This window comes from Neovison vison, chromosome 9, assembly GCF_020171115.1.
Source record: "Neovison vison isolate M4711 chromosome 9, ASM_NN_V1, whole genome shotgun sequence".
In the NCBI taxonomy this organism is placed as follows: domain Eukaryota; kingdom Metazoa; phylum Chordata; class Mammalia; order Carnivora; family Mustelidae; genus Neogale; species Neogale vison.
The window spans coordinates 72,979,248-73,002,448 of record NC_058099.1 but is presented as its reverse complement, the minus strand read 5'-3'; the positions used below and the strand labels follow the sequence as shown (position 1 = coordinate 73,002,448).

Sequence of the window (23,201 nt, the reverse complement as noted above, 5' to 3'; positions counted from 1 at the left end):
CCTTCAGCAGCGGTGTAGAAAGACCCTTCAACAATCATCCTAAGCTTTCCCACGAGGAGGATTCCTTTTTCTTCAAATTTAGTATTCAAGGACATAAACATTTGGTTTGGGCAAGTAAGTAAGTACTGGGAACAACGGGTTGTTTAGCTCTCTTGGCATATTTTATAAACAAGGGGGCAGGCTAAAAAAGCAAATAATGCCCTCATTAGGAAAGCTAGTCCAGATTCACAGACTGGCAGGATCATCTGTGCAGGTCCACGCAGATGGTCAAGGCCACTGAGGACTACTGTGAGGTGAGGCGGAACATACTGTGGGGTGTGTCAAAGAGGAGGAGAACGGTGGGGAGCCAGCATGGGGGAGGGGGAGGCAGAGAGGGGGAAATTACCAATGGGTTACAGAACCTATTAACCCTCCTGGGGCAGAAAACGTTGACAGATGCCCTGGGGAATTGCGAGGACCCTGCCACCATTCTGAAGTTAAAGAAAGACCAAGTAGGAAAACAGTGGAAACTTGCAACAAAGGATAAATTTACAAGAAGTCCCAGGCCTTTTCAGGATGCTCTTCTAAAGCTGCCTGCAGGCAGGGTCTGGCTCCTTCTGGCAGGAATCACAATGCATTATTTCAACCAATTAACTAGTGAACTGAATTAGACTCAATCCACATTCTCTGGAGATAAAAAAAAAGACTGTTTGAGGCTAAAAAGGCAATTACTAGTCCAGAGGTCACTTCTGAAAAGCTACAGAGCTCCAAACCAAGGAGCTCCAAAAAGCCTTTTGGGGGGGGGGGAGGCTGAACTTCTTCCCCTTTTTTGGCTATATGACATCAATGCCCCACACCCATAAATCATAAATATTTCCACCAGTTCCTCAAGCACTGGCATAGCATATGATCCCTTGTTCTGCTCGCAAAGTCCTGCTTCCTTTTATTTTTGCTGAACCTTAAGACTTCAGGTAAATTAAAACCATGAGGTACAAACAAAAGAGTAACAACAAAGTGGGACCACAGACAACCCCCCCCTCCTCTTCCCTGCCTAAGAGCAGCAGCCTGACACTATAATGGAAAAAGGTGAAGCCCCAAGAGAAGAGCACATACAAAAATAAAGATCACATCAAGGTTCATGCTCCTGGAAAGAACTTTCTACATGCTTTCGGACCAACCTTACAATAGGTCAATTATTTTACTACAGGGGGCGTCAGAAAGGATGCTATTTGCTGTAAGATATAAAATGTACTTCATAGGCTTTATAGGGTCACTTTTTAGACGGTTTAAGACATACATTTTAAATAAATGCAAATATTTTAATAAAGGTGTATGTCTGTCATTTCTCTGGAATTGAAAATCTTTTTGTTCGTTCATCTCTGTGTTCTAGGGATAAATTTAGTATTTTGCTAACATGACAACTGGTTTCAACCAAGACCAGACTATCACTGTGGGTAGACAGAGCAGCTAGAGATGAGAGATCCTGAACCTGAAGTGTCTTCAACCACCTAAGCTGTATCCCACTTTTGAGTACTGTTAAATTCAACTTCTTTTGAACTGAATACTACACGGCCATATTTTATTTAATATTTCATCTTATATTTAACCAAATATGAATATCTTTGCAAAATTATTCAGTCACTTTAAGAAAGTCTCACTGACATCCACTTTCCTTGACAGACAGCGAAACCACAGTTCATTCCCCTGACGAGCAGAGGAGGACGTCTACTGTGCGCTCAACGGTGGGGTGCTGCGGTGGGTGAGGACAGCGTGTTCAGCTCCAAACAGCTCGCTGGCCAGTGAAGCACAGGGCTGACAGACAGACACATGGATAAGCTAACCTCATGGCAGGATAAGTGCCACGGCAGCAATCAAGGTGGTGATGCCACGTGAGTCACTGGGTGGCAGGGAAGGGGAAAGACCACTTCAAATGGAGTGGCCCGGGGAAGATCTAAATGGAAGGAACATTCAGCCTGACTTTGAAGGGCTGGGGGAACAGTGCCTGGGCAGAGGAACCAGCCCCCCTTTTGGACTGCAACAGGAAGAAAAAGGAGGCCGGTGTGGCTGGAACGCGGGGAGACTATAATTATGTCACTCACTTGGTTGCTCTGGTAGACTTAGCTCCTTCTCGGGTGTACCTGTGTCATAAACTGCGCAGCATTCATACGCTCTTACATCAGTATTCACCCAAGGGGCTCTGGAACGAGCTACCAGAAACAGAAACCTCTCTGGGAGGAGTGATTTTACAGACTCACCTGACTTCTGCTACCCTAGCAAAAGCCTAGCCTAAATCACAGCTGAGTGACAGTCCAGAGCTGTTCCTAATCTAGCCCATCTTCCCCATCAGGCAGCGGTGTGAAGCTCCACCGCCAGGAAGGCCCACAGAACCCCTTTCAAATGGCTAAAATCCCAGGTGCAGTCTGGGAAATGGTTTCTGACTACTTAGCAGAATGAGCCATAATTCTCAGTATTGGTGATGTAGATATGGGTACATACTGACAGCTAGGAGGTTTATGGAGAATATATACCCATTTCCCTTTGGGAAGGTTTATTGCTATTTCTTAATTTTTCTGCACGGAGCTAGTACAATTAAAGACTTCCGCATGACAAAAGGGGAAAAATACGAAGGCTACTTGGTAGGGATCTCAATGAAAAACAAGCCCAATGCAAAAATAACATGCATATTCCTCATATTCTAAAGTCCTCTTATACTCTTTTCCTCCTTCCAAACGCAACAACTTTTAACAATAAAATAACAACCAAACTCTTTGAATGAGATGCGTAAAAAATGTTATCTCAGGATCCCAGGACACAAAATAGCCTCTCAAATTTGTGTACGCTTTCCATATGCAAAGCCATTTCACATGCATTCTTTACCTATTTATAAATATTTTGCATGGTGCTGCTTCCGCACTGAGCTGGGGCAAGCTGGACTGGACAGTCACAAACCAATTCTCACATGATGAGAACCTGGATCAGAAGGGCTGGGTTCTGAGTCGAAGCTTTGCAACAAATCCCCGACACAGCAGGGCCTCAGTAACCTTCTCTGTGAAATGGGATGAAAATGCTACTACTAACCTCATATTGTGGTGTGGTATTAACAATGTGTGAGAAATGTCCCAAACCCTTAACCAGGAGCTGAGCAGGCATCCATTCATCTGGTCACTTATTCATTTATCACAGGCCACGGAGCATCGCCCTTATTTTACAGAGGAGGAAAAGTCGCTGCAGTGTGGGGGACTTGCCTAAGCTCACCCAGCCGACAGGAGGTGGAACCAACCCTCAACCCAGCATCCAACTTCCCTGAGAGAACCTGGTGGCTCCTGAGCACTTATTGAGGACACAACTCTAAGAGAGCCAAATTCCACACACCAGACCATTCCAAGCTCATAGCTAGAGGTTTTAGAATGCTCCAAAGTATTACAAGGGACAAACAACTGGTAGTTTTTAATTTGAAGGACAACAACATTGTCTCCCAGAGTGTTTCCTGACACTGAGAAGATAGCTTTTCCAGTAGAGCCCCACAGGTGGCTGCCAAGAGGCCCCCATTTTCCTTCGGGTCCCCAAGGGGGGGCCTGTCTTAGAGGGGGGCAGAGAGATGAGGGCATACAGAAAGCAAGCCATCTTATGCCTCTTTACCTGCAAATTCTCCTAGAAATCTAAGGTTCAAACCAATTCTTTGAAAGAGGTGGGGTAAAAAAGCATCACTTGTGCAAAGAAGTTCTCATTCAAACTCTGCTGATCCTTTCCTCCTGAAATCAAACCATTATGGCTTTCCAAGGTGAAGAAGGGTCAGCTCAGGTGGGAAACCATTCCACCCAGGGGTCCATACCTCAGGGCCAATGCTATTCCAATCCATGGCCAAGAAAGATGCGGCCCTCGTGACGCTCTCCCGCCTGGTACCATTCCTCAGCACAGCCTCTGTGCAGAGCTTAATAAACGCCTGTGGCACTCGGGCAAAAAGCTTTTAGCAAAAGCTTATTGTGATCCACATAAAGGTGATCTGAGGGACCATACGAAGTGCTGTTCCCAGTAAATTCCAAGTCTTTTCAGGGAGGCACTGCCCGCCGCCCACTTACCTCGGGACACCAGGCACATGCGCACACCGGGCGTGTCAGAGGAATGAATGAATGAACAGCCTCAATACAGAGCCTTGGGAACAGGCAGTCATCTGTGTAAGATATTAATTCTTCCCAAAGCCTCAAAAAGTCAATCAGTCAAAACAAATGACCCTTTCAGCCTGAAAAGTACCCACTCAGAGTCCAATTAGGAAAATGGGGTCTGTGTATATGCAAGCTGAGCATTTGCATTTGATTAATCCCATGAATTCTCTAACAGCCTCTAGAGAGATTTTTTTTCTTCCCCTTTAGTTACTTCAGGTCCTTCTTTCAATGTTGCGATTAGTTATTGTGAGGGTGAAAAACTACAAATCTCCAAAAGGGTGTAACTGCAAAATTATTAGCACCAGCTCATTTTCTAAATTGAAAAAAATGAAGATTCAGTAATTTGGGCAATTGGCTGAAAACTCCTGAGCTGTGAGTTTTAGTCACTCTTCCAGCCATCTCTTTTATTCATGACTAGCCAACTGCTGCTTAAGCTTCTGGGCTGTTTTTCTCCTCGTGGGATTGTGCCCTTGGGTGTTGCCATGGGAAAATGCTAGAATCAGATAGCCCAAAGAGAATTTGCCTTCATGAAGTGAGCCCAGTGAGTGAAAACCACGAAAACAAGACAAGAGCAGGACACATCCCCACACCTCCCCAGGGGCAGCCTAGGGCAGGAGGGGAGGGCCGAGGGGGGTGGTAAGGAGGGCAGAACTCAGTAGAAGAGGTAGCAGGCCTGAGCATGCCCCCCCCCGCCCCACAAGCCCCCATACCAGCTGTTTGTGGTGCCATCTGTTACCGCCCAGGCTGCTTCTCTGAATGGCTTTCCCTGAAGCTGCCCGTGCACCCTGTCGGACACGATCAGGTCAGCCCAGCACTGTACCCACCCCAGACCTGCCGCCTGCCACAGCTCCCCCCACCTGGTATTCTCTCTCTCCAAGGCCACCGGCTCCCACGATGACACTGAGTCTATCGGGAGACCCATTCTTCCCCAGTCACTTACTGCTGTGGCAAATGAGGGCTGCGGTCAACCCCACCAAAGCCAGGCCACGTGAAGTCGCAGCTGCAGACTCAGGGCTGTCCCCAGCGTTGCTGGACGTAACAGAAAGGAGCTCTGCTCTGTCCCTAGCTCTGCGTGTCCACTGTGAACTGCCCCAGGCCCTACGGTGATGTCACCTGAATGCTCAAGTCCACAAGCAAGTAGATGCAAACCTAAGTCCTTTCTTTCTGCAGGAGCCGCAAGCCTGGGAGAGGCAGACGGAGAGCCGCTCAGTCAGAGGCAGTGCAGGCCCAAGAATCAGAACCCACGACGTTAGTGTGTGATCAAGTCCTAAATTCTTAGTTAAGGCCTCCTAAAGTCTTCATTAAAAACAAACAAACAAACAATAAAAACCACACAACCCAACCACTACAACAAAGCCAAGTGCTTGCATGCTGGCGGGGCTCTCTGCCCCAGCATTCAGGCCGCTGAGTAACATTAACCCCAGCTCCCTTCTCCTAGCCGCTGCGGGGCTGACATCACCTTTCTGCTCTGGACAGTCTTTTTGCCATTATCCAGCCTGGGCCTCCTCCTGGAGCTGCACAGGGGCAAAAACAATGAGAATCCCCACCTCCACAGGCAGGCCAGGGCCAAGGAACATCTTGCGGGGGCCGCTTTATCTCCCACACCCTCACCGGGGGCTACCCTCGGGGGATTCTGTTGCCATCAGGATTAGCTGGATTAGGGGTTGATGCATAAGGACCCCCTGGGGCTGGGAGGAAGTTTCATCACCAGGTCAGCCTGGTGTGAACTCTGTTCTGTCACCACCACCACTCCTTACAGCCACCAACTGAAAAAGGGGAGGGGACAGCACGAGAAGCGCTGGGAGTGCAACATGCATGACCTCGGCACAGCCATAAATTCCCCCATCAGGCATTTCCAAGGGCGTGGGCCATTCAAGACGGTCCTCCTGTCAAGCAAGAGCCCTACCAAAATGGGTCTGACAGTGGCGGAGAGCGTAGTAGTAGCTGAGCGGCCCCAGAAACACAACACAAAGAAACTTGCAGTCCTTTGCTAAAACCAGTCAAGCAATTTGGGAAAAGAGCTGCGCTGTTGGAACCTTATATCATAGTCCTATCCCATGTTGGGGGGCGGAGGGTCCCATTTATTTGAAGGAAAACAATGGGGGACGGGAGTGGAGGGTGGGCAGTAAGAGGTCGGCCTAAGCCAGAGGACCTACTCTTAACTCCTTTTCAAAACTCAGTGACTGAAACTTTTCCTCCCAAGAAATCACTTGGCCCTTTTACCTACCCAAACCTGCATCCTGGCTGTCGCTCATGGGCTCCCTGCACGAAGCAAACACAATTCATAGAGAAAGCAGTGGGATTTCTGCAAGGGTGTGCGAGGGTGTGTGTGTGTGTTTTATAGAACAGTCCCTCTTGCACAGAACTGGGCTGTCCCGTCAAAGCCGTGTCTGTTATATTTCTGTCTTTCCCTTCTGTTTGGCGCATTCACCAACAAGAGAAAAGGAGGTAAGCTTTGGCGGCCCTGACCTGCAGCTGGAACACAATACTTTCGCACAGCCCTGCCGACCCCTGACATAAATTTTACACCGCAGCTGGCATTTACACACTCAGCATTACCATATGTATGGCTGCTCGGTGCTAATTATGCTAATCACCTGTCTAACTCGCTGCTGCGAAAAATGGTTGTATTTAGCACTCCAGTGCCTACCAATGCAGCTTACTGTGTGGCTGAAATGTACATTCAGACGGCCCTGAATGGCAAGATTTTTCCACGTTGCTGGCTACATTCAGGCCTCAGAAAAATTTATTCAAGTCAACTGGTTTCGGTCCGCAACAAAAAAGTTACGAGAAAAAAGTGAGTGTGTTCTTGCCCTAACATTCTGGATCTGCTTGCAAGCAAAATGATAAATCAATTGGTGTGGGAAACAAAAAGGGAGAGAGATTTCTTTTGGGAGCCATGTGAAACTGTAGCCTATTTAAAAAAAAAAAAAAGAAAAAAGAAAAAAAAGAAAAAGAAAAAAAGGGTCATCCTATTCCCCAAATCTCTAGAAAGAGCAGTTAATAGATATTTAGCCCTAATCCCAATTCTCTCAAATTGCAGGCTTTGTTTGCAATTAAGCAAGGTATTAAACATGTGCAATTTTTTTTTTCTGGATCATGTGTGGACTAAAATGATGGCATCATATTTATTGTTTTTAAAGTTACTGCAACAATGCAAAAAAAGCATGGGGGAAAAATCAGGTAAGAGGAAAGAAATAATTTCTTAGGCAGCAAGCGAAAATTCTTTTGTTATACTTAGAAAACTTCTATTTAAAAAGACACTGTGTCTATTTTGTGAAGTTTTCTAGTTTCTCCCCTAAAGGAGCTAAGGAAATCAGGGAATGGGGGGTGGGGAAATGGGAGAATTCAAAACAGAAAAACAAAAGTGCTGGGAGAGAGTCAAGAAGCCTACATTCTCTTTAATCTCAAAAATTCCCATTTTTACCATCACTATTTCTAAAAGCAATGTTCTCAGAGCCCTCTGAAGTATGGATCTCTAAAATCGGGATAATATTATTGCAGGTTGTTTAAACAATTTCCCAAGTTCAAACTGAAACCCCATTTCCTCCTAACTCACAAAATACCTTCATATTAATGTTTAAAAACCCTCCATTTAGTCAGTCTAAGGACTGCTTAGTACTAGATTATTTGGACGTACAGATAATGTCTAGGCAGTCCAATTTCCTCAAATCGCCGGCAGCACTATAGAAACACGTCTGACTGGAGGGGTGGCCCAACGCTCTTACCTTCCAAGGATCATCATTAGTAGATGTTTTACTGAAATCTAGACACTGGGAGCCAACTGGAAGGCCATTTATTTATAACATATCTTATGATACATTTATATAATATATCTATATAGATATAACGTATCTGTAATATATCTGTAATATATCTTGGGCTGGCCCCCCAGCACTACCACACGTCTGGACAGCTCTGTGCCCTAGCTTAGGTGTACACACAGAAGGGACACCGACCCAGCAGGTTTTCTCAGACCCAGGAGAGCGTGGTAGGAGAAGCTGCTCCTCCTCTTGCTTCACCCCCCTTGCCCTGTAACTCACAGCTGATGAAAAGGGTGACGCTTTTTCCCAGATGCTACTGGGAAAACAACAGCTCGGTTCCTATCAGCCCCTCCCCATCCTGTTCAACATTTTATCAATTTATCTGACACAGTGAGGCAACATGATCCAAGCCACATCTTGCTCTCTTTGGCATGCCAATTCAAGTGGCTTTTGTTTGCCAGTAAAAAGTATTAATTCCTCTAGGTTTTGTAGTTCCAATTCTTGACTGTGCAGACAAAAGCCCAAACACCATGACCACTACCGGCCGCTGTAGAGCCCAGGGCATACCTCTCGGCCCCTCCCGGTCTCTGGCTCTTCTTTAATAGAAGCGGACCACCCTGCCTCATGGCACAGAGCAGTGTTTACATTGCAGTACTTGACTGTGTAATACATCTGGCATTTTTGGGCAGGATTCCTGAGCTAGGGGCCAGAAGCCCTTAAGCAATGATTTAAGGGGAAAAAAATTGTGCACATTGACTTCACAAAGCCCACTTCTAGTTCCTTTTGCTTACTTTTGTACACATTTCATCAGTAACTGAAAACTCTTCTGGTGAAACTGATTCTTTTCATTTATCTTAACGACAAGACATCAAGCTTGTGTGGTGGTACTTGCTTCTCACTAGCCTCACCTCACCACACCTCACCAGTGGTACTGTGGGACCCACAAGCTGTGTGGACGATTTGGGCCAACTTACACCTGGGTTTCTAGAAATAAGGTCCTACCTTCACATGATACATCTCTCCAACAACAAACTTGTCATTCATTCACAGATACCTGACTGCCCGCCAACAACAGTTTCCCTAACACATAGTTTTTCCAACTATGCTATAAACCCAAATTCAACAAAATAGTTGTAGTCTTGAAGGGACTGGGGACAGAATGCATCTTTCCCACATCTTTCTCTACAACAGTCAAGAGGTTTCTCAGTGGCAGCATTCTACTGTTTTGGAAGATGGAATTATTCATGTCAAACCTAAAGATACACACAAGTAGAAAAATAGGTATTACCATATAAAGGAAAAAACAACAACAACCCTAAATCCAGTTTAAGGGAAACAAATCCAATAGGTTTTATCTCGAAGGACCCAAATTCAGAGTTTGGGAGTGGAGAACAAGTTAAAAAAAAGTGCTTATATCTTGATGACCCTGATGATAGCTGTGTGGTCAAGGAGGGTTCCCACTAAGAAAATCCCAAGGAGTTTCCTCCTTATGAACTGCTGGAAGCATCTTCATGAGCAAAACCATCTGCTCTCTGGGACCTCTCATGTGGATGGTCCATCTAATGTGGCAAAGTCAGCCAAAATCTGAATAAGGAACTCTGTCCTCTTCAGTGTTCCTTTTGCCTTTGGAAGGAGTTCCATGCAGGGAGAACCTGAAGTATGGTGCCTGGGTTAGAATGTCTTGGTTTACATTTTACTTAGCATCTCAAGAAATGCTAAAGGGCATTTAGCCCTTTATACAGTTCTTCTGTATTTCACACAACACGTTAAACACAGGGGACCAAGATGAATTTCACACTCCATCTGTCGGTGAATTCTAAGGTACCTCAAAAGTCCAAAAAAATGCCATGGCTCTTCAATAGGGGAAGTGCATCTTCTGCTGACAAGACCCCATCAAAGAGTAAGGTCGGGTAACCAACCCTTACTAAGATAAGAACGCCAAGGATGCAAACGGCAGCTTTGCATGTGGTATCTCCCACAGCTGGTTTGAAATAATACATTTTCTAATTCCCTCCTGTCAGTTTGTGATTAACCAGATTTACTACCATTTCAGATTTCACACTAGTAACTCCAGAGATCCACTGGGAGGAAATGATTAGGGCAGTTTAGGAGTAGGTGGGGGGAAAGAAGGATGGGAGAGGGGAAGGGGAGGGAGGTAGAAGAGGTTCTGGGAGCCAGTGAGGGGCAAAGGAAATAGTATTAGGATCACACGGGTCTGGTGATTATTTAGTGGTGTCTTTTTTCAAAATAGTATCAAACTAGCGCTGAGCTAAAATACTATACTTCTGCAAAACAGCCTCTATTAAATATGGTTTCTTGTATAATGCTTTTCAAATATTTCCGTATTTGTTTTCAAAGCTAAAAAGACCTTCAAAATCAAGCCTCCTCCATCTTCCCTACCTCCCACCCCCACAAAATAGACCACTCTTCTGGGTCTAAAACTGGGCAGACAGCTGGCATGAAGCTGGGGTGGGGGGGAAGGGCGAATGGTAAACCATGAAAGCAGCCCCTTCCGCTGCACAATTGTGACCACCACCACCCCTCCACCCCCATACACACACACATACACATCAGGAGAAGAGGGGCAGACAAGTTACAGCTTGGCCTGAGTGGACAGAGCTCTGGGGGTCACGGGGAGGTCAGCTTTGAAGGAGAAATCCCAATGAAATATAAACACAGCATTGTGGAAACCAGACAAATCTCCCATAGCTTGTCCAGCCAGCGTTAATCTCGCCATCAGCTGTGGTGCATAATCCAAACAAATGGATCCGGCGGCTCGTACATCTGGAAGCTGTCATCTTCTGGAGCCTCCAAGCGGCAGTCCGTGTATCTGATACAGCCCGTCGCCCAACCTCGCTTCGACACTCCTTCGGCAGGTCAAGAATGGTGGACAGTAAAGAGACACGGGAGATTCGGAGGGTCAGGTGCCCTGGGAAGAAGGCACCTGAGGCTATTTGGTATTTTCAAGCAATTATTGTTGGGTGTTGATTTTTCAGTCATTTTTCTCCAAAACCACAAATCCTTGCACCTGCACATGGGCACCCACTATTGCAATCTGACCTGATAAACATATTAATTTTTCAAAGTGCACAGGGGACCAAGGAGAAGAAAGGAGCTGCATTTCAGCAGGTCTTTCTATCCCTTGCGAAATGCCCCCAAACGGACAGCCCCAGAGAGCAGAAACTGGGGGATAATTTTGAAAAAGGGAGGTAAAGTTAGAACCCACTGGGCCCATACAGACTCAAGACCTCAGCCCCTTACCATGTGCCTTTGGCTCTGCTGCCAAAGGGCATGGGGTGGGGGTGGGGGGGAGGTTTGTGATGGGAGCATCTGGAGGAGACCTAGACCACGGAAGAGCTAATGCACTGCATGGGCTTCCAAACGGAGCTCTTGTTTCAATGTGAACTAAGTCCAGTGGTGTCCTTTCCTGTTTTTTTTATAAAATCACATTCACACTAAACCTTCACCTTACTGTTCTTGAAATGCAACGAGGTCTGCCTTCAAAATTAAATTACGCAAAGGAAGAAAATACTCGAATATACAGCTTTTTCTTTCTTCCATGGCTTGCCCTTCTATCTCCTTGTCAACTTGTCATGCTGGATTTTGTTTTTTGTCTTTTTTTTAAATTGGACACTTAATGTAATTCTAAGAAAACAAACTTAAATTATTAGAATAAAAAAAATTAGTTACCATTAGTTACCTAGGCCAGTAAATATAGAGGTGGGGAGGGGGCATTAGCTTAAAGAAAATTCTTTTACACTTATGGCAGTGCCTTTGCTGTCACAACTCCATCATAATAAAAGCCTTCCCTCTGCATAGCATGGGTCTTCCAACTGGAATCTATTATCGAAACCAGGGCTTCTCAATTGGAGTGATTTTGTACCTTCTCTCCCCCCTCAATTTGGCAATGACTAGAAAAATCTTTGGTTGTCACAACTGGGAAGTTGCTACTGGCATCTAGTGGGTAGAGTTCAAGGTTGCTGCTAAACATCCTAAGAAGCACAGGGCAACCCCCATAACAGAATTATCCAGCAAAATGTACATAGTTAGAAACTTGCTCTAAACGGAAAGAAAGGATAGTGAAGTTCATGTATTCCTACAACTGCCTGAGTTCAAGAACGCTGAAGGCATCATACTAGCACGGAACAAACTTGAGAACACTTATAAACATCAAACAGGCATTAAAAACATTTTAAAATATTTTTCTTAAAAAAAAAAAATAAAACAAAGTCAAGGGGCGCCTGGGTGGCTCAGTAGGTTAAAGCCTCTGCCTTCGGCTCAGGTCATGATCCCAGGGTCCTGATCCAACCCGGCATCGGGCTCTCTGCTCAGCAGGGAACCTGCCTCTTCCCCTCTCTCTCTGCCTGCCTTTCTGCCTACTTGTGATCTCTGTCTGTCAAATAAATAAATAAAATCTTAAAAAAAAAAAAAAAGAAAGTCAAAACTTGTGTCCTCTTCTCTTGCTTGCCCTCCAGAGATGTTAATAACCAAACATAAAGCAATATAGATTCATTTCAAGGCTATTACTACCCTTTGCAGTAAAAGAAGCCAGGGGCTGGGCAAAGCTTGAGGGGAAAAAAATGCTCAAAGAGATAAATGAACATTCTGTCACTGGAGAGCTGTCACAACGAACCTTTGTCTGAGACAGGGCTGGGGGGGGGGTAGATATTAAACGGGACAGGATAAATGTGTTAAGCAAAAAGAAAAAGCCAACCAAGAAAGGGCAAGATTACCAAGTTATTTCCATTCTGTGCCCAGAAGGGTGAAATCCAGGTGAAGCCTGCCAGTAGCAGGGAGGGCCCTAGAGGCCAGATATGCCAGTACAGAGAATGAAACAGGCAAAGAAGGGCTAAGAGGGAGAGCTAGCAGCCACTCACCCAAATGGCCTGCACACACCAGTGACCTTCCTGCCACGTGGCTTGGCCTTCCAGGCCTCTGGGGTCCCCACCCGTGACCTGAAGTTCCAACCAGAGGCAAGTATTTGGGAGTTCTCCTGGAGGCCACAGCCCAGTCCACTGAGCCTTGCTCCTGGAATGCCCCAGCACCCTCAACTCTCCAACCCCTGGTGCCTGGCTCAGTCCCTCCCTGTCTAGGCTGTCCTAGAAGGTGTTCCTGCCATCCTGAATCCGGTCTGTGTGCCCCCTGCTGGGTGCAAGTCCTCTGAGAGCACAGACTGTGGCCTTTCACCAACACCTCTCTGGAACTGTGTGCAGTGCCTGGCACAGAGCAGAGAGAGCGTGAGCTGAAGGGGTATTTTTGTATTTAAGGAACAATTAGTCTCTCCCTGACCTTGCCGCCACTGGCATGTGTTTCAGTAACAGCAGATGTCCACTACATCATTCCACATACTCTTTTCCTGAACCTCATGACTCCAGTCACAAGTGAGCTACATTTGATATTTTTTACTTGCAAATACTATAACCCTCAGACCTGAGCTAGTACCCAATGTATATTGAGTTTCTTAAAAGAAACCGGTTGCTGTTGCAGTGATCGCAGCCATCACTGTATGAACATTTTGACGACAGAGTCAAAGAATTCTTATCACCAATGTGATAAAAAATATAAGAGAATCTTCCTTCCTCTAGGTTATATTGGTCTGCACAGTGTGCCCAATGTATTCAAACTGCCTTTATAAAGCCACATTTCCCCAGCATGTCAAAGCTGAAAGTCAAATCAGTGATACAGCCTATCAAGTGGACCCCTTTAATTTGCTGGGTATACTAAAAAGACATTTATATTGGCAAATACAAGGACATATGTAGTAAGTCTACATGGATATATAAATAGTGGAGATAAACACAGTTGAACAACACAGGTTGGAACTGTGCAGGTCCACTTATATGCAGATTTTCTTCAATAAATACAGTATAGTACTATAAATATATTTTTTCTTCCTCCTGATTTTTGCAATAATGTTTTCTTTTCTTCAACTAACTCTATCCTAAGAATACAGCATTTGATACACGTAACATACAAAATATGTGTTAACTGACGACTTATGTTATCAGTAAGGCTTCCAGTCAACATAGACTATTAGTAGTTAGGATTTTGGAGAGTCAAAAGATACACATGGATTTTCAACTGTGCACAGGTCGGCACCCCAAACGCCCTACACCGTTCAAGATACATGTATTTGTGTAGAGATACATAGATACACACATTTCCAGTTGCCTTTATCTATTTATCTATGTAGTATGTGTGGCATGTCTTTAAAAGAAAAAAAAAAAAAAAAACCAAAACCACAGGGTAAATAAACATTTTCCCAAACTGTCCCTCAGCATTCCTCTCTCCTTAAAATCTCCTATGGTTTCTCAGTCTGTTCCTTTTTACCTAGGGAAATAGGCAACCTCTATACATTTGGTTTCTTTAGTGTAGCAAGCACCCTTCTTTATGCTCAGAACATTTATAGTCTCCCTTAAGAAAAAAACATCTAACAAGCTTCTTTGCTGATAGTGATGAAGAATTTATCAGAGATTAAAGCACAATTAACCTGCATTCCAAGTTGCTACTCAGAGAAGGAAATTCCAACTCCTGAAAAAAATGCTTACACTACCTACTGTTGATATGAACACTAACCTCACTACACATCATAAACAAGAACTCCTCACTTGTTACCTCTTCTTCGAATTCAAGTTAAAATTTTAAAATGGGGGGCGCCTTGGTGGCTCAGTGGGTTAAAGCCTCTGCCTTCAGCTCCGGTCATGATCCCAGAGTCCTGGGATCCATACAGGGCTCGATCCTGTACCGGGCTCTCTGCTTAGCGGGGGGGCCTACTTCCTCCTCTCTCTCTGCCTGCCTCTCTGCCTACTTGTGATTTCTTTCTCTCTGTCAAATAAATAAATAAAATCGTTTAAAAAAATTATAAAATGGTATGATGGCCTCATGTGAAACCCTGGTTGAGTTTACTTGTATTTATGAAAACTATTGCTTCTTCTACATGGGAAGAGTCTAGCACCCAGTGAATGAATATGAATGAATGAATGACAAATCAAGAGACCAAGTAGACGTCAGTCATTAGAAGGCAAAGTGGACATTTTTGTGAAATTGAATAATGAATCAGTTATTATAGGTAAACACATCACATATACTATTATGTCATAAAAATAAGGAAAGGAAAAGTGAGTTGGGGGAAATCGGAGGAGGAGATGAACCATGAGAGACTGTGGACTCTTAAGAAACAAACTGAGGGTTTTGGAAGGGAGGAGGTGGTGGGATGGGTGAGCCTGGTGGTGGGTATTAAGGAGGGCCTGGATTGCATGAAGCACTGGGTGTGGTACATAAACAATGAATCTTGGAACACTGAAAATAAAATAAAATTTAAAATATAAAATAAAAAAGTAAGTGTAATAATAGATACTTACTTTATTGAGTTGTAAGGCATGTGCAAATAGGTAATAAACAGTAATGATAGTTGAGCAGCAAGTAATAGTATTAAGTAAATAACATTTAGTTAAATAACATTTGGTTAAAGAATCCATGAGCCACGCTGAAATTACCAAAACAGAAATGGGAAGAAAAATAACTGAGGCCCAAAGTTGGCAAAATGTCTAAGGTGTCACTCCTTCACACTCTCTCACTCAACTAGAGCCCAGGTGAGACTGCCACGTCCTTCCAGGACTTGAAACGAATTGTCTCATGCAGAAACACAGTTGCTTCAAGAAATATACAATGCTAAGAAAATAAATCACATTATTTCTCTTTACACTTGGGTCTACTGAAAAAATCTTGCTCAAAACAGCAAAAAATTATCTTCTGTCATCACCACTGATACTAACAAATGTGCTGGTCTGAGTGGTGTAAAGTGAACAGACAGAGCTGGGAAGCCCCTCAGCTCATCCCTTGCTCTCCCCTAGAATCTACAGTGGCTCCCCGCAGTCTAGCCAATCACATCATTTCCCAACTACAGCGCTATTGTCCTGGGCACACCTGCGTCATAGCATCCTAGTCCCACCACACCAGGAGCCTCCACTCAGCTGGGGCCTGTTTGACTCCCTATCCCAGCTCCTCCCCAGACATCCCTCCCCCCTTCTCTCTCTCCAGGTCATCCTAATTTACCTCACCACTTCCATGGAAGCTTTTTTTCCCATTTGACTTTCATGGCCCACTTCAACGGTGAACTCAAGTTTACTGCAAGCCCACTGAACTACAGTATTTCTAATTGCGAGCTTTTGTGCACAAGGAGTGTCTCACAGACTTCAGCGACCCTTACAGTACCTAGCACAGTGCTAGGGAATGATAGGTACTCAGGAAACTTGGTGCTTATGTATCATAGGTGCTCAATAAAACTCTACCAAAGACAGAAAATCTACCAAAGACACAGAAGTGCTCAACTGAGGTAAATTACTCCATGGATTCAACCCAAGGAATAGTTTGTATTAATTACCAACCTACTTAAGGCAAGAATGTTTTCTGGTCTTAATTATTTGGACTATTATTTTAATTGTCACTTCTCAATTAAAGACTCCACCATATGCTTGCAAAACACTGAGAGCTGAATTTTCACAAACAAGGTAAACTTAACAAAATATTCTCCAAGGTTAGTTTTCCAACAGCATTCTGAAAGGGATCACTGACATCATCACACATAAAACTCTTAGGCTTCCAAATTTTGTGTTAGGTAGCTCTCACTAGGAATGCTCCAGATTCTCTAGTTTGAAATGTCTACATAATTACCTCAATCCTTCCTTCCCATCTCATTGTAAGAGATATCCAAAAGCAGTATGTAGGGGTTAAAATATTTCCAAATAGCAAGACTGTTACTTTCCAGAAAAAGAATAAAAAACAAAACAAAACAAAACAAAAAACAACCAAAAACCAAAAAACCCGTATCACCAAAAGAATGTAAAATGTTTCCTTCACGATGGGCGAGGGGGATCTATTTTAAATTTACAACTGCTTAAAAAAAAAAAAAAAAAGGGCTTCAAGAACCCCCAAATTGAAGAATGTTGGATAAAAGACTGGCAGAGCCCCTTGGAGAGCTCCTGTGTGGCCCCTCCCTCCAAACCCGAGTTCTTAAAACACATTTCTTCTTTCAGCCTGCAAAACGCAGCCCTGCCCCGAAATCATTCCATTTATAAAGCCCCCACCCTCGAGGAAACATTAATCTACTTTGCAAACATGCGTTCCAGTCTATGCTTTGCTGTTTTTTTTCAATTCCTTTCCTCCCCACCCCCACTTTTTTTTTTTGTACCTTGAGACAAATGTTTTTTTCCCCCAGAGTTGAAAGCTGTCCAAAAACAGGACCACACACGCCGCCGCCTCCGCAGGCCCGCGCTGCGCCCGCCCCCCGCCCTCCCCGGCGCGGTGGCCGCGGCCGCCGGGGGCGCGCACACTCCTTCCAGCCGGAGGGGTGGCCTCTCTCTGCACCCCCCCTTCTTTCTTTTTGGACGCGGTGGGTGGGGGTGAGGGAGGGAAGGACGCCGAGGACTAGCGCCCGGAGCCGAGAGGCCTTCCCCCAGCAGCGTCTCGGGCGCAGCAGAGGCGAGCGGCGGCGGCGGCAGGCCCTGGGGACCCCCGGGCGCGCGGAGTGGTCCGGCCCGCGGAGGGGCCCCGCGCCCCCGCCGGCCCGCCCTCGCCACTCTCTCCCACAACACCTAGCAAAGCGCAGCGCCCCGAGTAGATTACAGCGCGGCCTTTGTCGGGCGGGCCTGGCTCTCGGCCAGGCGCCCAAACAATAAACAATTCCCCCTGGTGCGGGCAGGGGGTTCTCGCTCGCCACAGAAAGGCTCTAGGTGTATGCTGGCAAATATCTTTATCAGTTGGAAGGAGGAAGGGAAAGGGGCCCAGGCTGGGGGGACGAGAGGGCGCCGCGGCGGGCGCTAGGTCTCTTACCTTCCACCCACAGCTCCTCCACGTTGGTTTCGAGATTAGCTGCCTTTAATCCCACAGCGAAGGCCCCAAATATGAGGAGGCCCACAACCAAGAACTTGCCGCAGTTTTTTTGAATGTAACAACCCAGTTTAAATAAGAGTCTCTGAAACTTCGCTCTCAGCCACAGCGGCGCTTTCCGGCCAGTAGCTTTCCCCTGAGGATGAAGCAGAAGGGAGGAGTGAGCGCTGGGGAATCGCGGCCCGCGCGCCCACGCCCGCTTGCGCGCACCCGCCCGCGGATCCGCAACAGCCGTGGGGAGGTGGGGGTGCCCTTGGGCCTGGATCCCAGGCCGGCCCGGGGTAATGCGAGCGGCGTGGGGAGGCCTGGCCGTAAATCAAAGTCGGGATGCAGCGTGGGAGCTGCACCTTGGCGACAGCAGGGGCGCCCCCACGCACGACCCGCGTAGCCTCCCCGAAGGTGTCTTGGGGGGCGCTGGGGAGAAGGGCTGCAAGAACAGAGGGAAGGGGAAGCCAAGGCAAACAGGAGAGAAGTCACTCAACAGAGGCAATCTTCACACGGGAGCTGGGAAGGGAGGGGCTGCGGAATGTCTGCGTTGGAGCCCACCATTTAAGAACCAGCAAACCACGGGTCTCTTCCCCGCAAGACGAGGGCCATCCCTCACCCCTCTCCGGGTGCCCCCGCAGGGAAGGGGGCTGGGGGACGAGCTCGCTCTGTGAACAATGTATTGCGGGCTTCCCGACCTTGACCCCCGCCCGGCGTGGTAGTAAGTGGGGATCCACGTGGTGAGCGCGGCCGCGGGAGCTCACTCGCGACGCATTTCCAAAGCGTTGGGAGACGCTGTGTGAGCTGAATTAGGAAGTGGGGCAGCCATCTGTAACTTACGACAATATTTGTGATCGGAAGAGGGCGGCCACAGGGATCTTTCCCTCCTCTCCCTTCCCATCTGGTTAAACGTAAAAAGTAGCCAAGTGCACAGGGGAAGGGCCCAGGCCGGCGCAGGCGGGGGTCCTGGCTGGGCTGTGGCTGCTCCCGGCGGCGGCGTTTCCCCGGCGCTGGCCGCTGCCCCGGCGGGCCCCCGTCTGGGTGCTCGCCTTCCCCGGATTCCACACATTTCAGCGAGCCTCGTAAACACAATGAACCCGGCCGCTTGGCAAGACCTGCACCGCGGATTTAAGGTGGCAATTTGTTTACAACTTTCCCTTTCCCCCAAGGCTCTGAGAAGAGGTGGCTCAAAAACTAAAAAGGAAGATGGGGGATGCCCTCTTCCAAGGATAATTTTTAAGGGGGCTGAGATTTCATGCTTAACAAAAGCAAAACCCGCTGCCAAAAAAGGAAACCACCTTTATTTCGGCTCCCTCCCCCCCCTCCTCTCTCCGCCTCCCTCCACTCCGCCTCCCCCTCCAAGATGTTAAGAAATGTGGCAGCATTACAGGGGTTTAGGTTGCAAATAGGGGCAGGGGCGCGGGAGCAGGGGTCTCTGGGGTTGGGGGCACTGGGCAGTGCCGCGCTGTGGCCGCCCTCGAGGTGGTCCACTGTGGACCGCTTTCCAGTGCTCCGGAAAAGGCATGCCGGGGAGGGCGCGTACACACGCGTACGTACACACACACACACACACACACACACACACACACACACCCTCCACCCCCTGCGGACCTCAGACAGCCCTTTCCTCCGAGGACCGGAGGGAGGGTTTGAATTTTTCAATCCCCACTTGTCTGCCTCTTTTCCTGGAGAGATGTGTGAGTGCTAGCGTGCGTGCGTGCGCGCGTGCGTGCGTGTGTATGTGTGTGGCGGGGGTGATCCCAAAGAGGAAGAGGAGGGAAGAGTGGGAGGAGAGGAGAAGAGTCTGAAATGCACCTTGGAAATCTGCTCCAGAGCGAAGGCGGCGTCGCAGTAGCTGGGCCGGTGCAGATAGTCCCGGTCCAGCGCGGCGTTGCGGCGCAGCCCCCCGGTCCGTCTGCGCCTCCCGCCGCCAGCCGGCCGACCCGGGGCCCCGCTGCAGCTGCCGCCGCCGCCGCGGTCTTGGGGCTCGGCGGCGTTACCAGCCGAGGCCATGTTGCCGCCGCCGCCGCCGCCGCCGCCGCGGGAACCGAGGCTTCCCGGGCGGCCCGGCGCGCTGCTGCCGCCGCTGCGGGCTCCCGGCGCGCCCCGGCGCTCGGCTGGCGAGGACGCTGCTGGCCGCCGGCAGTTCGGGCTGGGGATCCGGTTGACAGACCTGCTGCTGTTGCTGCTGCTGCCGCTGCTGCTGCTGCTCACACGGCGGGCGCTGCTGCCGCTGCGGCCGCAGCTGCTGCCGGGGAGTCAGACCCTGCGCCTTCCATTGCCACATTGCGCGAGGGTCCCGAGGTCTCTGCGGCCGCCGCTGCCCACATCCAGTTCTCGGGAGGGCGAGAGCCGGCGCGCGGAGCCAGCCTGTCCTTCGGACGCTCGCGCGGCGCTCCTCGAGATCCCCAACTCCCCTTACCCGCCCCCCGCCCCGCGTCGCGACCCCTTCACTGCAGAAAGCGCCAGCAAATCCCCGCCGCTCCCGCCGGCCTTGCCGGCTCCCTCGGCGCCTCCCGGGTCGTTCGAGCGGCCGCGGAGGGTAAGCGCAGAGCCACCGCCGCGGGGTCCGTGGGTGCCCAGTGGGTTTCAGCGCTGCCGGGCCGGGGCAGCCGCCGCCGCCGCTCCTCTCGCGGCGGCTGCTGCTGGCGGTGGCGGCTCCTGAAGTTGCTGCTTGGGCTGCTCGGGCTCTGGCTGCTGGGTTCGCGGTGGCTGTTCGGTCCCGGACTCTGCTTTCTTGTGCTCCTCGCCGACCCGCTGGACCATTCTGCCCCAGTGCAGCGCGCCTCACTCGCTCCCGGGACTTGGGGACTCCGCTCTGTGTGTGTGCAGCGGGCAGCGGCCGCAGCAGCTCCTTGATTCAATAGATGAGATGGAAGAAGAAAAAAAAGAACTCTCTCCATTTGGAGAAAGAGGAGGAGGAGGGGAGGGGGTGGAGGGGGAGAGACCGAGCGAAAGAGAAAAAGGCTGGAGCTCCCGCCCCCGGGGCTGTCAGATGGCTTGGGTTTCTGCGACGCGATTGGCTCGCGGAGGGCAGAAATTACTCAGCAAACATGACTATTATTAGCTGCTTAGCAACAGCTCACCAAAGTAGAGAGACCACCCAGGTAGGCAACCCCAGTGTGTGCATCCCCGGCTTCGGGGGGAGCCTCCGAGAGCGCCAACCTTCTCGCATGCAATACTTCCATTAAGGAATGCTCCCTCCTCCCTTTTCTTTCTTATTCTTTTTCTTTTCAACAGTGTCTTCTTTTTGTAAGATGCCTTTTGCGCGCGCACACACACACACACACTCACACACACACACACACCCACGAGCATTTGCCTCGCGATAGACACGGGGGGAAATGTAATATTTTTTTAAGCGCTTAAACAATTTCTGAAATTCCTCAAAGAAAACCCTTTCAGAGGCACCTTGGCCTCAAGCTGCAGCAAATACTGGGAGGTCCGGCTTGAATTCCCAGGCCTGCACCAATAATGACAGGGTGGTGGATAGGGCGGCAGTGTGTGCCAGATTTTTTTTTTTTTTCTCCTCTCTTTTCTTTTCTAACTAAAGAGAAGACTTAGGCTCTCGCAGGGAACAACGCCTCGCATTAAGATAAACAAAATGGAAAGTTAAAGAGGAGAGTAAGGACGTTGGGAAAAGCCACCCTTTCTTAAAATCCTCCCCCCACCCCACCCCAAAACCCAAAGCAGCACAGTCCCCGTTTGAAGGAGTCAGTTTTTTAAAAATGTGGAATCCAGACACCGAAGCAATCTTGTGGAGGCAGAGGCGTTTTTATTTGAATCTTTAATGTGACATATGTAAAAGAGAAACAACAGAATCCTTTTAACAACCAGGAGCAACGGAATTGTTCCATTGAGAAAGAGAAAAAAGTTTCCCTGACTATTCGGGGTTCATTTGGACTCCCCCTTTTCTTACCCGTATGTCCTTGTTTAAATTATTTAAAGTCCGTTTTAAACGTCCCCCCCCCAAACTGGTACGCATCCTGTTATATTTAATAATAGCGTGACGTTGGGGAGAATAAAGGCTTTGATGTTGGATTCATTCGAAACAAATTGTGCGCTGATTGCGAGGACTTGTCAGTACACTGCGGCCAGTGTCACCGAGACATCCCGGGGATTCGCTTCCCGTTGGGGAAGAAAACACGCGACCCTCTGAAGTGGATCCTGCGGCCAGAGACAAATTAAACTACATACATAGTTCCGCTTTTTATTTAAAAATGTAATTTTTGAAGAGCGTAATTTGTTTTTCTTGTTTGCAAGTTATGAAATCCTCCCTGAGATAAGGACCAGACCCACAAACTCTCGATTCTGCTTCATTTTACTATTTTTCCCTTTTCTCAAAACGTGGTTGAACTGCAGAGGCAGACCCGCGCAGCTAGAAGCCGACTGCAGCCGTGAAATGGGGCAGTGTGGCTTTAAGATGCACACGGTGTGTGTTCATTGAAAAAAAAGAAGAAAGAAAGGAAAGGAAAGAAAGAAACCCAGATGGAGGGAAAGGGGGAGGAGCGGGGGGAGAAGGCGGAGCCCACGCGACCACGTGACCCAGGGCCGGGCCGGGGCTGCGCGCGCTGGGTTGCCGGCCGGCCTGAGCGCGCGCGCGTGCGTCCGCCGGCGCGCGCACCCGAGCTCCGGGACTCCCCGCGCGGCCCAGGCGGAGCAGGTAGGGAAGTCGGTGCGCTTGGCTCGCGCTGGGCGGACTCCAAGTCTCCAGCGCGGCCTCCCGGGAGCCCAGACGAGGCTCGCGCCCCGCCAGCGCGGACAGACGTGCCGGACGCGCCGTAGTACATTCCTGAAGGCGGTCCGGCCCCCTTACGTTGCCCAATGTCCGCGCGGCCTCCCCGCGGCCGGCCAATGGCCGAGCTCACGGGTCCCTTCCCCTTCAGCGGCCGGGTGTCCGCGGTCCCGGCCTGGAGGGGACTACAGCGGGGCGCGCAAGGCACCGGGGCAGCCCACGCGGCTCTCTCGGGGGGCTGGTCGGCAGCCCTCCCCGCCCTCTTCCTTCCTCTTTGACGGTTCCCCCTCCTTCCTTCTTTCCCTCTCCCCTTTCTCCTTCCTCTCTCTCCAGCCTCACCACCTTCCTTCTAGCTTTTTCTCCCTCCTGGTTTCGTGGGAGGCCCGTCTCCTGAATTCCAAACCAGCGGAACGTGTGCGGTACCCCGGGCGGGGAAGGGTGTCCCGTAGAGACAGAGACAGCAGAAGTGTCTGAGGGTGTTTAAGAGATCAAGAGGAGGACCGGAGTACCGGGCCAGCGCGGCAATTCAAAACTCAAAACTCCGGAGGAGCACGTGATTGTGTGCGCCGCTCTGGGAGGGCTGTTAAAATCCAGAAGCGAAGGCAAGCACCGTGCATTTAAAATGACACATTAATAATAACATCGCAGGAGGATGGGGCTCGACACGTAGCGAGTTTAATCTTGAAG

The 23,201-nt window shown here is 48.8% G+C and overlaps 1 protein-coding gene across 3 annotated transcripts in view; it reads right to left on the bottom strand.

Moving 5' to 3' along the window:
* The window catches only part of PTCH1 (patched 1), a 70,577-nt gene that overhangs the window by 42,618 nt on the left and 4,758 nt on the right, over positions 1-23,201 (bottom strand). Inside the window, exons 1-2 of one of the 3 annotated variants that reach the window (XM_044265746.1) lie at positions 19,595-19,792; positions 17,738-17,930 (exon numbers count right to left, since the gene is read on the bottom strand). In XM_044265746.1, the coding sequence (XP_044121681.1) occupies positions 17,738-17,930; positions 19,595-19,792 (391 nt within the window). Of the gene's footprint in view, positions 1-17,737; positions 17,931-18,619; positions 18,761-19,594; positions 19,793-23,201 lie in introns of those variants that run through there. The other 2 variants (XM_044265749.1, XM_044265747.1) reach the window with 2 other exon arrangements.